The 14,835-nt window shown below is 39.9% G+C and overlaps 1 protein-coding gene across 1 annotated transcript in view; it reads left to right on the forward strand.

The window, feature by feature from the left end:
• LOC121946885 (plexin-A1-like) overlaps positions 1-14,835 on the forward strand; it is a 321,677-nt gene that overhangs the window by 143,131 nt on the left and 163,711 nt on the right. Inside the window, exon 4 of the mRNA XM_042491694.1 lies at positions 14,576-14,707. Within this exon, the coding sequence (XP_042347628.1) occupies positions 14,576-14,707 (132 nt within the window). The remainder of the gene's footprint in view (positions 1-14,575; positions 14,708-14,835) is intronic.

The following is a 14,835-nucleotide window of genomic DNA, read 5'->3' on the forward strand; positions in this document are numbered from 1 at the left end:
TAACATGTATTTCTAACATAACATGGATTTCTTTGGGGACTGACTCAGCCTCAAGTGGCCATTTGAGGAACTGCAGTTTTTGGCACTGCATTAGTTTAATTTTCAACAGCAGAGATTGCCACTTTGGATGGAGTTCCCCAAGTTGTCATTGACATGGATCCGTTGACATGACTTGCTGTAAGAAATTTATTCCATAGCTCTTTTATGACTTCAGTGTCGGCCTATAAATGGAACATGAAAGCTATTTGTTGGCCTTGGAATTTGACAAAGCAATCGCAATTCAATCACCAGACTGACAGCCACTGAGGTGTCAGTAAGTCTCGACCAGACTGGCCTCTATTTGTTTCTCTCAGGTAACTCGAGAAAGCAACAATGAATACTAAAACGAAGAGTCAGTCACATCGTATCCCTCAGTAAAAAGTTGTGAGTAATTTACCATTTTGGGCCTTTTTGGCAAACCGTTGTGTCTTCAGCAGCCAGCCATGCCTATTGCTTCCTGTCAGTCTCTTGGAAAATGTAATCATGACTCATCACGTATTAGTCATTCTCACTACTTTAGTCATTGCTCAGTTTTATTACTCATTCAGAAGTTGGGACAACAGGTTTACTGCTCAACATCACTCCCTGTAGAAAAAAAGTCTCTTCTTTTCCTTGTCTTCTTCCACAAAAAGTTTAATTTTCAAAAGCTGCCACCTTTTTGTTCATGGCCTTTCCAGTCAGAAAAAAGGCTACCAATACAGGCTGAGGAGTGGCCAGAATGCTGCTAAATGGTAATGATGTTACAGTGTTTTAAATATTTATTATTGTTTTATTTTTTATTTTACGAGGAAAATATAGCAGAGAAAAAACACTCACAAGTATAGATATACACATACATATATATCCCAAGGGCCTGCTTCTAATTACAGTCTACCTCACCCACATTTCCCCAGCTGCTCTTAGATTTCAAACCAGCAACCACACCGTTACAAGACATTCTGCAGAAGTGTGTGGATGTCATTAGCCTCACGCTGGCCTCAGCCTGCAGGATCTGCCTTGGGGAAGAATGTGGAGCTGCTGTTGTAGCGCACAGCCAGACCTAGTTATGTCAGAAGCGTTCTCAGGGGCGGCGCGGCACAGTGGGACCGAGGCAGAGGAGGGAAGCGGAGTCTTACAAAACCTACCTTAACAAGGCATTTAATCTAATGTTAAAGTGCCAACGGGCAGAGCGGATCTCACCCAATCTCAAATCAACTCTTTTTCAGGGTTGTGAACAGATATTTTTTTCATTTTTGACACTGTCATCTGCATTATTCAGCCTTGTTTCAGGACAATAACACTTGTCAGTGAAATAAGCGAGACAGCAGTGAATTAAACGCACTTTAATGGACCCCCACTGGCAGAGTTTATCAAATGTTTTAAAGGGGGAAAAAAAGCCTAATGTCAGGCTAAATGGCTGAGAATGACAGGCATTTTTGGTCATGCAGTGATAGATTTGAGGGGATGAAAGAGAGACGGAGCGTGGATGAGAATGAACAAGAGTGCAAGAAAATTATGAGAGTGATACAGAGATGAGGCTAACAAGAGGGACAGAAAGGAAGATGAGAGAGGGATGAAAGAGATGGAGAGTGCAGAAGCAAAGAGAATGAAGAACGAAGCGAGCGATCGTTCCGGGGACTGGTTACAGCTTGTGGTTATGATAGGAGCAGGCAGGGGAGGCAAGCTGCGTGTGTGTACAGGAAAAAGGCTTGTGAGCACGGCGCTGAGGGGGTAACTCAAGTCCATCACGCTTGTGAAAGATTAAAGAGGCCTTACACCCGCAAACACACACGCACAGACACGCTACCATGCCAGCCTGGCCCGACTTGACAGCAGAAAAAAGTACTGTGCCCTGTCTTACTATCTGACAAGTAGGGTACAGATGCAAGGGAGCTGTGTGCACGCGTGTGCTTATCTGTGCACTCCTGACTTGAATAGAAAGAGACGTCTTGCGTTAGTGTCTTCTAGTTATAAAGTGACATTTTATAGCACATATTCCCCAGCAGGGATGTAAGTCAAAGGGCTGCAGTGACATTTTGACGCTCCTGGTGCCCTGCAGTTTCAGCGAGGGATCCTAGCAGTGCTAATAGTGCTAATAAAGCAGGCCAGGGGTCTGTGGAAGAAAAATAACATCAGTATAATTCAAGCTGTTGTCAAGATGTACCTTTGAGAATTTCTAGTGTGAGTATATCTAATTGCTCTTGCTGCTTTAGCCACCCTCTTTCACATTCTGGCAGCTGGAAGTGAAAATGCTACACTGCTGCTTCAAACAACTTCCACATGTCAGCTGCTGCCGTGCTAATTTTCAAAGCTGTTGTATGATTCACTTACAGTGAAAATCTGTTTTCTTTTACAACTTGGATCTTACTTTTTGGGGGTTTGGACATTATTTTTATGGCTTATAACAACTTTTTACCCACTAAGTTATTACAAGTTAGCTAAGAGAAGGTGGCAATGTCGCCAAAAATGAATTCAGTCATATAATCATCATCAGGTTTGAAAACACAAAGGTGAGTGGAAAGATTACCCAAACTGTCTCATGTATACAGCAATCACAATTTATACACCAGATTCTTAGTTCAGCTATGACCTAGTGTACTTACCATAGTTGTATTTTAATTAAGTGATGTAGATAATATGGCAAAGCAGTTGTTTTGGGCATCTGGTCAGTGGAATGCTCATTCCTTGCCTTGTTTGACTTTGTTAGAAAGATATCATCACATTTTCAGCAATTGCTCTGAGATCAACAATTAGAGAGGACACTGAAGTCATGGCAAAAACTAAAAAATCAAGACCCCAAACCTGGCTTTTCAACAACTTTGTTATACTGTACATTGATATTGGATTGAATTTAGGTTGTGACGTCAGTTGACCAAAATTGAAATGTCAATGTCAGGACAATCTTTGATGCCAACATCAATTTGACATAGAATACTGATGACAGATGACGTTGCTATTTTGTTGTTTTGAAGTTGTGCTGTTAAAGTGGAACATCATCTTAGTTAAGAATACCAACATGTTAATTCCATATCCCTAGAAAAGTTGAATCAGTATTTATAAACATGAACTACCAGAAACCAGAGAAGTGAAGTCTCAAACTTGTGATGTCATTAAGTATAATATCTGGAGCTGCTCCACAGACAATGAATAGGAGCCTGATTTTGTGAGCCACCACAGTGTTGTTAATATATATATATATATGTGTGTGTGTGTGTGTGTGTGTGTGTGTGTGTGTGTGTGTGTGTGTGTGTCCAGCTATGGAAAAACCAGGAACAAGTCACCCGATGGGCATTTTGAGTTATTTACAGATTCTGAAAGTGTAGTTTCTAAGCTTTCCAACGATATCTACCACATGGAAATATGAAAATATTTGAAGAAGTGGATCATTAAAAGATAGCTTCTAGCATGAAAAACAGTTTGTAATCCCTGTATGTGACTTCAAATGAACACAAACGTAACATAGATAACTTGGACGTTAATGAAAACTCACCCCATAAGAAAATGAAAAGTATTTCTGCAGACTTCTTTGCCCCCATAAGATAACAAGTTTGGGGTTGCTTTCTTTTTGTTGCAGGCTTCTTGGTGGATGTAATCATCTCAGAAGTAACTACTGTACGCCTGTTCACCTCAAGGTGTCCAATTATTCTCATATCCTGCCACTTTCTTTTGGCCGCTAAAGAATCCATCCGTATGATGTACATAAGCTCTGGAGAAGTTTGCGGCTACACGACTGTATCCCAAGGAGAGAACTCTCCTTTCTTCTTCCGTAGCATTTTGCTGTTGTCAGTTTCGTCAGTTTTATCTTCTAGTTCGGGTTCAGAATCAGAAGTGAGATCGGTGTCAGCATGACCAGAAGCATCTGGCTTCTTGAAGAAGTACTGCCAAAGATTTGTGCTGTAACAGGCCCAATTTAGTTCTTCTGGAATTCATTTTTCCTGCCCCTTCTTCATTCAATCATGAAAACACACACAGTTTCCAGAGGTAGCAGTAACAGTTGCTAGCCTACTTTAAATGCAGGAGCAGCTGCTTAAGTAGCTATGTGGTTTCTCTTTAATGTGCAGCTGATTGGCCGAAAAAAGGAACAAACGTATGTGAACAGCCATATGCTTATTTACTGCGGTATCACCACATCCCCAACTAGGACTGACTTTTCCTCTAAAACAACCCAACATCAAATACAAAGTTTATGGTATTAAGGCCCCCAGTACTGTTATTTACAGCGTGGAATGGCTTCTTTGTGATTTCAACTTGCATATTCTGCAAAAAAACGAAAATCAGTCATTTTAAAAAAATAAATACATTTTTCTTTGTTTACACGACTTTTGCCAGGCCGACATGTTGCTGGTTTTCTTGTGGCAGGTCACATATACCCAAATGAGTTTTGTTGTTTAGTATTTTCATTACTGAAACAGAAAGTACACACAAATATTCACATTCCCCTTGGTGCTCTCAGTGTTGTCTAGAACATCTTTCCTAATTTACTGACTGTATACCCCGTACATCACAAATTTGAGTTTTAGCATTCTATTTTGTTGGATTTGAGAGAAACTTCATGTTTGCAAATATTTTTAAACTGTCTTGCCACCATAGGAATAAGTTGTATACAAAAAAAATTGAAAAACGTTTGAAAAAACTTTCCCTTTAAGCAACCAAAAAGTAACTTCTTCCAAACGTCTCTTGCCAACGTCAACTTGATGTAGAATAATGAAATTTACTTGTGAGGTATACTGAAACCAAATCCAATGTCTGCGAAACCTCACAATGTTAACGCCCACACAACATGATATTCTCATGTTATTAGACATATAACAGATTGTCAGCCTGATTTTTATTCCAAACAAAATGTAATATCTGTCCGACGTAAAAGTTCAGCGTCTTTCTTTTGTCATAACGATGTCTGTCGCATGCTTGGGAGTTAAAATAAATTGGACTTGTCTTATTTAAGTAGCAAGTAGGTAATGACTATTTTCATACCACATTTAAACACTCCAGATTTATAGATAGGTGTAAAGAAAGAGAAAGTTTTGGAGAAAACTTGGACACATACTGCACAAATTCTGAATTAAAAGACCATGACAATGCCAAAGAAAACATTTGAACATAAGGATGCTTTTTAAAAAAAATGTGCACCAATTTGACATCTCTGTAAAATTTTGGGGAACTATTCCAAAGCGGGAAAGCAACAGCCACAAACCTTCTTTTATGTGTCTGTAGTGCTAATGCAGTAGCAACAAAAGTTTCAATTCTTTGTGTTTCAGGAAGTCTAATCAACCACAAAGCGTTCCTGTCCGACAGCTGATAGCCACATGTGATCAATTTGATCCAATCACAGTGCAATCTCTGAGCAAAGAAGCTCCACTTCATTACATGTTCAGCATGATTCAGCAGCATTGAAACACTGCTGTTGGTCATATGGATGTTTTCAAAAAAGTGTCTCCCACCCTCTGACTCTCAGTGTGTACTGCACTGTACTTTTACTTTACCTCATTTTGGCTCTGTTGTTCTCTTTTAACCAGAGCCAACTACTGTTAGCTGTTACGAAAACAGCTACATAGTGGCATGCTGTCACCGGCCAGCTGTCTGCCTGTCACTCTTTGTGTGTGTGTGTGTGTGTGTGCGCGCGTGTGTGCATATGTGTGTGTCACCTGGGGCCGGCCTCCTGTTGTGAGAGCAGCGGTGCGACAAAAGAACGATGATTAATTTCACTCAGAGTAACCTGTCTCGCTGATGTGGCTCTACCAAGCTGTGTGTGTGTGTGTGTGTGTGAGAGCTGTAGACTGTATAGTCAGCAGGTGTGCTGTGATACTTTGGATGCCCTCCAGTCAGGGTCAGACACACACACTCACATACACATTCACTGACATGACTACCTTATAAATCCCATCCGACCAGCTCACATTGACACCGTTCAGTCTCTCTCTCTCTCTCTCTCTCTCTCTCTCTCTCTCTCTCTCTCTCTCTTTCTTTCTTTTCCTCTCACATCATCTCTTTGAATGTGACAGCTACACAGTGACAAATTTTCCTGTAAAATTACAGTAAACTACTGGCAGGTGTAGTTGCATTATCCTACCATTATTTTATAGTGTCACTATACCATATTAACTACTATAAATTTCTTCAAAAGTATATTAACGTTAGATTTATTCCAGTATTCTGGTGTAAAATTTGTGTTGTAAAGTCTAATATTGGCTCCTAAAAGTGTCAATGTTTACAGTGTTTTACTGTATTTTGAAAAAAAAAAGAGTACATAACTGTCAAATTTGGCTGTATTTTTATAGCAGTAATTTTGGCTCCAAAAAGCATCAATGTTTAAAGTGTTTATTTAAAAAAAAAAAAAAAAAACAACAAACTCCCCCCAAAACAAAACTGTACAATTCTGCTGAAATTTGGCCTTATTTTTTGCATCAATTTGTTACAGTATGGATTTCTGTTGCCAGCATCCTGCCAATAATTTAGTGTCAATCCCAAAAATTATGCATTAGGATTTACAGTGTTTTATTTTATTTTGATACAACAAATATCTTGTAGATTACTGTTAGAATTTGCTGTATTTTTAAAGCAATTTTTATTATAATTAAATATTTACTCAGCCCTTTTTTACTGACTGTTTGCGTGCACGCACAGACCCTCCTTTCAACAGATGAGACCAAAATCAATTTCATTAGGGATCATGAATACAATGAGGAGCCGTTAACACACACATTCACACACACACATGCACACACACACACACCACGGTAGATTTCATTAAGGAAATGCCTTTTCCCCTCCCTCTGTTCCCTCCATCATCAAAGAGCCACTTGAACATTTAGGACACTGGTTCATTCCTTGTCCTCACCGGACATTTGTAACATTGGTTTCAGTGAGAAATGCTAACAAGGTTAACAAGCTGCTCCTATCTTTCCCTCTTTTTTCTGTCCTCACCGCATCCTTCCCTCCTTCTCTTCATCTTCCCTCCCTTTGTCCAACCGTGTAATTAACTAGATGTTTAACAGCTGAGGTTGGACAGGGCACTGCTGTGTCTGGACACACATACGGGTGCAGACGCTCACACACAGTGAGAGAAAGAGGTCTGTGTCTGTGAGGGGAAGAAAGGGACAAGGGGGAGTCTTGAAGCAGAGAAGAGAAGAAATGAGGACAGAAAGGAATCTTGAAGGAAAGGAAAGAAAGGGAAACAGGGTGAAGATATTGGGGATAAAACGAAGTTTGTAGATGAGGCAATTGAAAGATAGCTGGAATAAAGTATAAGTACAAAATTGTAGAATGGACAAAAAAAACATTGCATCATGTGGCATCCCATAAATACATGCCAAAGGGAGAGACAAATAGGAGAAAGGAAGTCAAACGAAGCCACCAGGTAAAAAAAGAAAGAAAAAAGAATCAAGGACAGTTTTTGAAGAAGAATTGATAGCATGTGCTTGTGTTTCCCCGTCCACCTGACCTAAAGGTGTGACCGGTGGTTGAACCCAGCATGGTATTAATCACTGCTCCACTCCAGCCAAACCTCATTACTCCCCTTTGTTCACTTTTATTACCTCGTCCTCCTCTACACACTCCCGTGCACACACACCAAGCATCCTTCTCTCTCTTCCACCACACCTCCCACCTACATCCCTCCTCATCTGTCTCCACCGTCATTATCAGCTTTCGCTTTCATCCCAAACCAGATTCAGTCTGTGAGTGGATCTCCCAGTGAGCTACAAAATAACCGTGCGTTCCAAAATGTGCCAGTGTCAAGTGAGTTAGCCCAGAAGGGAGATCTGGGCTAACTAAGACCTTAATACACTGGTGGTTAGGGTTGGGAAACGTTTAAAAAATGATGATACCAGTTCTGATAGTACCTTTGAAGCATTACCAATTCCAGTAGAATACTTTATTCCATACACATAATGTGAATGGAGTTGCATTTATTCCATTAAACTTCAAATAATTGGACTTTTATTTGCTTCAATCACTTGAGAGATGGACAGATAGAGAGAGAGAGTGTGTGTTACGACCTCTTTTAACAACCTAACTGGCCACTAACGTTGTTAGACATTGATATAAAGTTGTGAAAGTCTGCCCTGACACACACACACACACACCGACACAACTAACTTTTAGCATCCTAAGGTTGTTTATCATGTAGCTTAACAACAGAGTCATTTCAGTGTCAGTGTGACTTTGTTGGCCTGCTGTTGGATATTAGCTGCTGCAGCAGCTTTGTAGCTCCTGCTATCCGGTCAGATGTTGTACTGAGCGATCACTGGGAGGATGGATTGTGGTGCGAGAAGTGCTGTAAGACAGAGTCTGCTGGTCCAGCGGAGTGACAGAACAGATCCCAGAAAGAATCAAATGCAGGTATTGTTTGACTGGAGAGGTTTTGATACCACTTGGTGCAGAGTTATTTCGGTCAATACCTTAAAGGTACCAAGTACTGATTCCAACTGTCAACTGAGCACATTGTCACAGAATGGCAACATGAATAATAAAGGCATCAATCAATCATGTTGGACATGGCAGCCAGGTAGTTCAAGCCAAGGTGGCAAACCTTATTACTCCTTTTAACCTTGACAGTGACACTGCATGCCAGGTCTAAAAACTAAGACGAAGAGCAGGAAGAGATATTCAGCCAAGTCCAATTAATTATGATATTTCATCAGTTGATGTTTGATGATAACGTAATGTTAAAGGCGATACACAGTGCTGTTGTGTTCATCTTGATTGGTAACCTGATCTGTAGATTGGACAGTGTTCAGTTTGCCACAAACATTGATTTGGTACATTTCGATTGCTTCATATTTTTGAATGGTCTTTCCTGCTTTTAGGCTGAAGAAAGTTCTCTTTACAAATAGACAGTTTGTATGAAGGATTTGTTTTGTACCTGGGGAACAAAACTTATAATAGTTCCACCAGACTGACAACTGAAAGATCTGAAAGAGACAAAGATCCCTCTGAGCAACAGTTCAATAAGAAAAGAAGAAATACCAAGTCACTGGTAAAATAGTCTGCAAGTTTAGCATTCAAATGTTTGCAGATTTAAACAGGAACAGATTCCTGTTTCAATGTCAAGTGCACAAGGGTGAGGTTATGCAGTGCTTTTGAAAGAAATAAAGCTAACTGCTCAGGTTTCAAAGGGTTAAGCGCCCATATGCACTGGTTTGATTCAGTATTGTTTGAGGGTCTCTGACACTACAGTATGAATTTTTGATGCTATTGGGAATCATACCACCAGGATTTCTAAATACCCTGGTCTTCCTTGTTACCATTACATCATCCAAACCTAGTTTCTATCTTGGTAAAAACAGACATTATTGAGGGAAAAAGCAAAACATTGTTATAACAGGTGTCATATACATTTTTAAAAATAACTATTCATGTGTTGTAAATATAAGGCAGTTTAATGGTTTCAAAATAACAATTTCTATCTGTGATATGAACTGCTCTTTTCCTGTTGACTCCTTTTGTATTCTGTTGTGTTCCTGAAAACAGCCTCCTTGGCAAACAACTCTGACAATTAGCCAGTGGAAATAGAATTTACACAAGAAAACTGACAAAGATTGTTTGTTTAAAAGCCCTAAAAAGACCACTAGAAGTCTCTCTAGTGTGGTTAATGGCTTTTGTCTGTGCGGAGCAAAGGTAGAAGTAGCTTGACACTGTAATCAGGTCGTTTTTCCAAAGCAATGACAAACAATGTATTTTCTCTGAAGGACTTGTTGGCTCATGGGTTTGTTAGTGTGAATGTGTGTACTTTGGTATACATGCATTTTTTTGTCTACCTGTGGACCTCCGTGTGTGTGTGTGTGTGTGAGGGTTACAGTGTCCTTGATAATATCAGCGTTGGTTTGGTAATGAGCCTAATCCCAGGAGGATAGAGGCGACAGAGAGGTCCGATGGGGAGGAACACACAGGATGGTAAAAAAGCGGGAAAAAGACTCCAAAGTTGAAGTGTAAGCTGCAAACTCATCAAGAAGTCACCTTTAACCATCCTGATCCCAACTTTCTCAAGGTGTTGTTGCCAAAGTTGCGTAAGCGAAGGTGGCCTAGAGAGGCCGTACTTCAACTGAAAGGTCGAGGACATGATGCATGTCTTATTGCACTGTCCTTAAGCAAGACACGCAACCTGTTCCAGCTTCCTCAATGCACATCACCCTAGAAAGAGCACCCTGGAATATAAATGGAGCGTCCCTGCTCTCTCCTGAAGAAGTAACTGAATTGATATGTCATTTTAGTTGGCATATATCACAAATAAACATTGTGTTTTTAAACTAATTGATTGGTGGATCATTTGAATGCATAATAGCAGCAATTAATGTTCTCATCATAGAGTGGCCCTGCTGAGCAAGACAAAAATATGTATGATTGTCAAGCTCTAAAGAGGTAAACTAATCAGTAAGAAAAAAAACAGTCTGTTTTAATGACTCATAAGCTGTCAGTAACATCAAAGTGGGATCCTTTCTGTTTTTTTTTGTTTTTTTGGGGGCTAATAATCACCCTTGGAGCAGTTATAAAAGCATATTTAATAAGAGCCTTTTAAAACAGGTAGACAGTGCTTTAGGAGCAGGAGTCTCTTTCATCTTATAGCCTGAGCTCTCTGCTAATAAGTTCCAGAAATTGTGAAACTGGACAAATGGAAACATAAAAAAGTTCCAGATGCCCCAGTGTTGCCTTTTTTCCCTCACTTTTATGGCTTTGAATTTAGTGAGCACAAACTACACAAAGAGAAGAAGTGGAATATATGAGCCTGCTTCCTGCAGGGGGTTTCAGCTAGGTAAACAGATGACATTTATTTCTTATTACATGACACTATGAAAGTTTTCCGCATGAAAAGTGGATAATTGAAGTATTGATTGAAATATCTAACCCTTAAAGCCAACTCCAGACAGTGAAACATAATGCTCTTTGGTTAATGTTCTTTCTCAAACAGACAGTGGGGATGTGGTTAATATTTGGACATAATCCGTCTACATACCATGTCAGTCAGATTGCTGTTCTAGCGTATGTCTCAAGATCAAGATTGTTAGCCAGGTAAGCAAAAGCATGGATGTTAGCTTGGATAGCACACATCATTTATGAAGAGGAGGATTTTTCTCCACCTCCTTCACCTGAAAACAAGGACACCAAAGACCAAACTGGTTGGAAGCCCAATTATACTAGAGTCAATGACTTGCACTTTTGGAGACACTGAAGGTGGCAAATTTGTGATAATAAAGGAATGCTGCACCTTACTCTGCCTCTGATTGGCTTACCTGACATTCTCACCCTTACCAACCAAGAAAGGCATTAAGTATTAGCCTCTCAGAGGAAGAGAAGAGCGGGCCATTCCTTTCTGTGGCCTTCGCCTCCAGTGTTTTACTCAAATTAGCACACACCAAACAGGAAGAGACTGACAGTGACAACAAAGAGTTACAAAGGAACTGCAAAGTAACACAAGATAGAAAATGAACAAAAAGTCACAAAATTGCCCCAAAAAGAGACAAAAAGACCATAAAGAGAAACAAAGAAATTGCAAAGACATATGAAATAATTTCAAAGAGAGAAAAAATGACTACTGAAAAAGACAAAATTATATGGCTGTACCAGACTCAAAAATATCCCAGTAAAATCAAATTTGGCTCTTCAATACAAATATTCAATGATTTGATTTGTTTTCCACACAAAGTTTTAAAGTTTGAATGGGCTCCACTAATTAAGCTTATGGTGCTAACGATAGATAAAAAAGTTTCACACTTGCAAAAGTGCGAAAAACATTTTTGCCAATATAGATATCAACAAAAGCCAGACGTTATCCTATTACCTTGCCATGAACTGTAAATTCACCACTTCTTCACCTCACAGTGCAGTCTCTCTCTTCCTCCGTGCTGCTGCCTGCATGTTCACAGATGCAAAGAGTAGCGTGAAAGTCAAGAGCAATCACTCTGCGGCAAAATCTGGAGACCGAAATGTCCCCAGAAGTGCAGTGCATGGAAAAAAAATGACTGCTCATCTTGAAGCAATCCAAGTCGACTAAGGGTCTCTGACTGATGCTTCGAGTCTCTGATTTTTTAAAGGGCAGCCCTATAACATTACCTCAAAGAGACGCATAGCTACTACAAAGAGACACAACATCACAAAACCATGCCCCAAAACTACAAAAAGATGCAAAACAGCAAGAGAAAAAAAGAGGCAAAACCACAACAAAGTCTGTGTGTCTTCCTCCTATCCAGAAGAGGTGGCGGGAGCCTTTTGCATATTGTCACATAATTTGTCTATGGCTATGAAGATGATGTACGACCTGCAGCCTCTATGATCATAAGTCATTTTCAAGTTTTAGCAAAGTCCTTCTTTTATAAACTATGAGCACAAAATTAAGTTATTTGTCCAAAACTCTTCAGTGAATAGTGTGGCTTATTAACATTGTCAGGAAATGACAATGAAAAATATGAAACATTATAAAAATGCCAGAGTACACTTGAGTAGGACTTTAAGTCTGGCCACTTTCTCAGTGAGAAGTCTGCGCTTGGACACTCTTAACTTCCAGAGGTCACAGAAGGAGTGCAGAAAGCTGCAGGCTAGTAGACTAGATGAGACTCTACAGTCACCTGCTCCGGTCTGCAGCCCCCTCTGTGCCAGCTGACCTGAATCCCACTCCAACTGCCCTCTGCCCCGAGCTGTAGGCCAGAGCATGCTCCCTGCTCCTTTTCCTCCCTCGCTCCGCCACGGTCTTTCACTCACTGTCACAAGTGATCTGGCGACCCAGGGCATGTAGCTGTTTTAGAATGGACAAATAAAGTGTGTTTTACTTTGTGTGTGTGTGTGAGAGAGAGAGAGAGTGTGTGCTCGCCTGTATTGTTGTTCACAGAAAGACAGAGAGAGAGAAAAAATCATCAGAGCCTAAAATACAAGGTGACAAAAGGTCATTTTCACATCAATAAAAGTTTCAGTGTTATTGTGTTCATGTGGGAGCCACATAAGGGACTGCTAAACAAATGACCTTTGGACTAGAACAACTCGGATACACCTCTTCCACACACACAAACACTTATTTTGGTAGTCAGGAAAAGTTCACTAATTTGCAACTTTTGTGGAGAAATATTTGGAGATATGTAAACAGCATTTGCCCTATATCAGGTTTTCCAACAAAATCTTTTCCTTGCTTCTCTGTTTCTGCTCTACAATAGAACACGTTTGACCTTTTCGTGTAAAAATCTACAGTTTAGACTCTCGATGTCCCACTGTGTCCTCCTCAGCCCCTCAAAGCTGATTTGTCAAAGCTCTTGACTTTTAAACAAAGCCGCTTCCTCCTCTTAACCAACAAAAGCACATACAGTGATGACAGACTGTCTGTTAATGAACCTTCTGTTCGGAAAAAAATAAGATTAAGGAAACTCTGGTAGTGATTTGGTGGATAATAACCACAGAGACTGCTGAGATTGAGGAGGAAAAAAAAGAGAGATGACAGAGTGAGTCTAAGCGACAGAAAAACAGAAAAGTTGTTGCAGTCCAAACTGCTGTCAGGTGATGGATGAGCAGATCAAGGTCGGGAAATTAGAAAGAGAAAGATCCAGACAAGAAAGTAACAGAGCGAAGGAGACAGAGATTTACTTGCTGGTACAAAGGGGCAGACTCTCATGACTCTGTAATTTTGCCAGTAGACTTAACACTGTAAGCAGCAACAAAAGAGCCATAATTTAGTCAAGTACTGAAGTTTCACCCTCTACACTGTGGCATCATAACCAGCTGGTATGAGTTTGAGTTTGAGAATCAAATGAAAGTGCTGAAAATTTCATCTGTCACTTCAGTGGCTGTTTTTCAGCTTACTGTGATATTTTAAGTAAACTTTGAAGTGTTGAACTCGATGAAATGGGAATTTGCTGCTTTTGTTATGAATATAACTGCTATACATTAAAGAGAGACTTTTCAGGAAAGGTAGAATGAGTCAAACAAAATTTTAATGCTTCAGGAAGAATTTATTGTGCTTAAACCAAGCAATTGATGTCTGAGGACAACAAAAAAGAAGTGTATATGAAAATATTAAGACTTGCTTCACCAAGTAATGGTGTAGCTTCTATATACAGGACAGGCAGTGTGGAGCCTGCCAATGTAGGGTTGAGTTTTGAGTATTTATTGAGCCCCATCAGCTGTCAATCTGATGATGATACACCTCTGGGTGCTATGGCCAATATTTCGAGAGTTCTTGGATAGCTAGCAGATACCTGAGTCAAGACTTGGTCAAAGAATCATTTCAAAAAGCTAATAAAAGCTAATATTTTGTCAGATGATAGCCGATGGGTTCCAAGATTGCATTTCAGCCAGCCTCCTGCTTCTTCTTTTCTTGACGCATACTGTTAATTTGCAACTCAAACTGAATTAGTCAATATTAATTGGACTACAAACGGACTACAAACGGAAACCAGAATGCACCGATACACCTTATCAGAGGTGTAACAAAGACAAAAGACAATTTTTTTGTGTCAAAAGTTAAGAATATTGTATTTTGCCACACTACGTCCTTTCTGATAATTTACACAGTTGTTAATCAATGATTGAAGAAACTGATGTTATTTACAACTTTTCCATTTCTTTTGTACTCTTCCAGATTCTGGTGAACTCCATTATCCAGCCTGCCTTGATGTACGAGAATGTGGTTGTGAGTGACGGGAGCCCCATCCTGAGAGATCTGCTCTTCAGCCCAGACCATCAGTACTTGTACGCTCTCACCGATAAACAGGTATGAGAATTACACAAAAATATATAGCCTAATGATCTACAGTCAGGCAAGGTTGCAGTGCAGACCATAAAAGAGCCTACATTTGCTGTTGACAACCCTGAGGAAAATGATAACTAGGTATCAATAGT

The sequence above is a fragment of the Plectropomus leopardus genome, chromosome 8 (assembly GCF_008729295.1).
Source record: "Plectropomus leopardus isolate mb chromosome 8, YSFRI_Pleo_2.0, whole genome shotgun sequence".
NCBI classification, from domain to species: Eukaryota; Metazoa; Chordata; class Actinopteri; order Perciformes; family Serranidae; genus Plectropomus; species Plectropomus leopardus.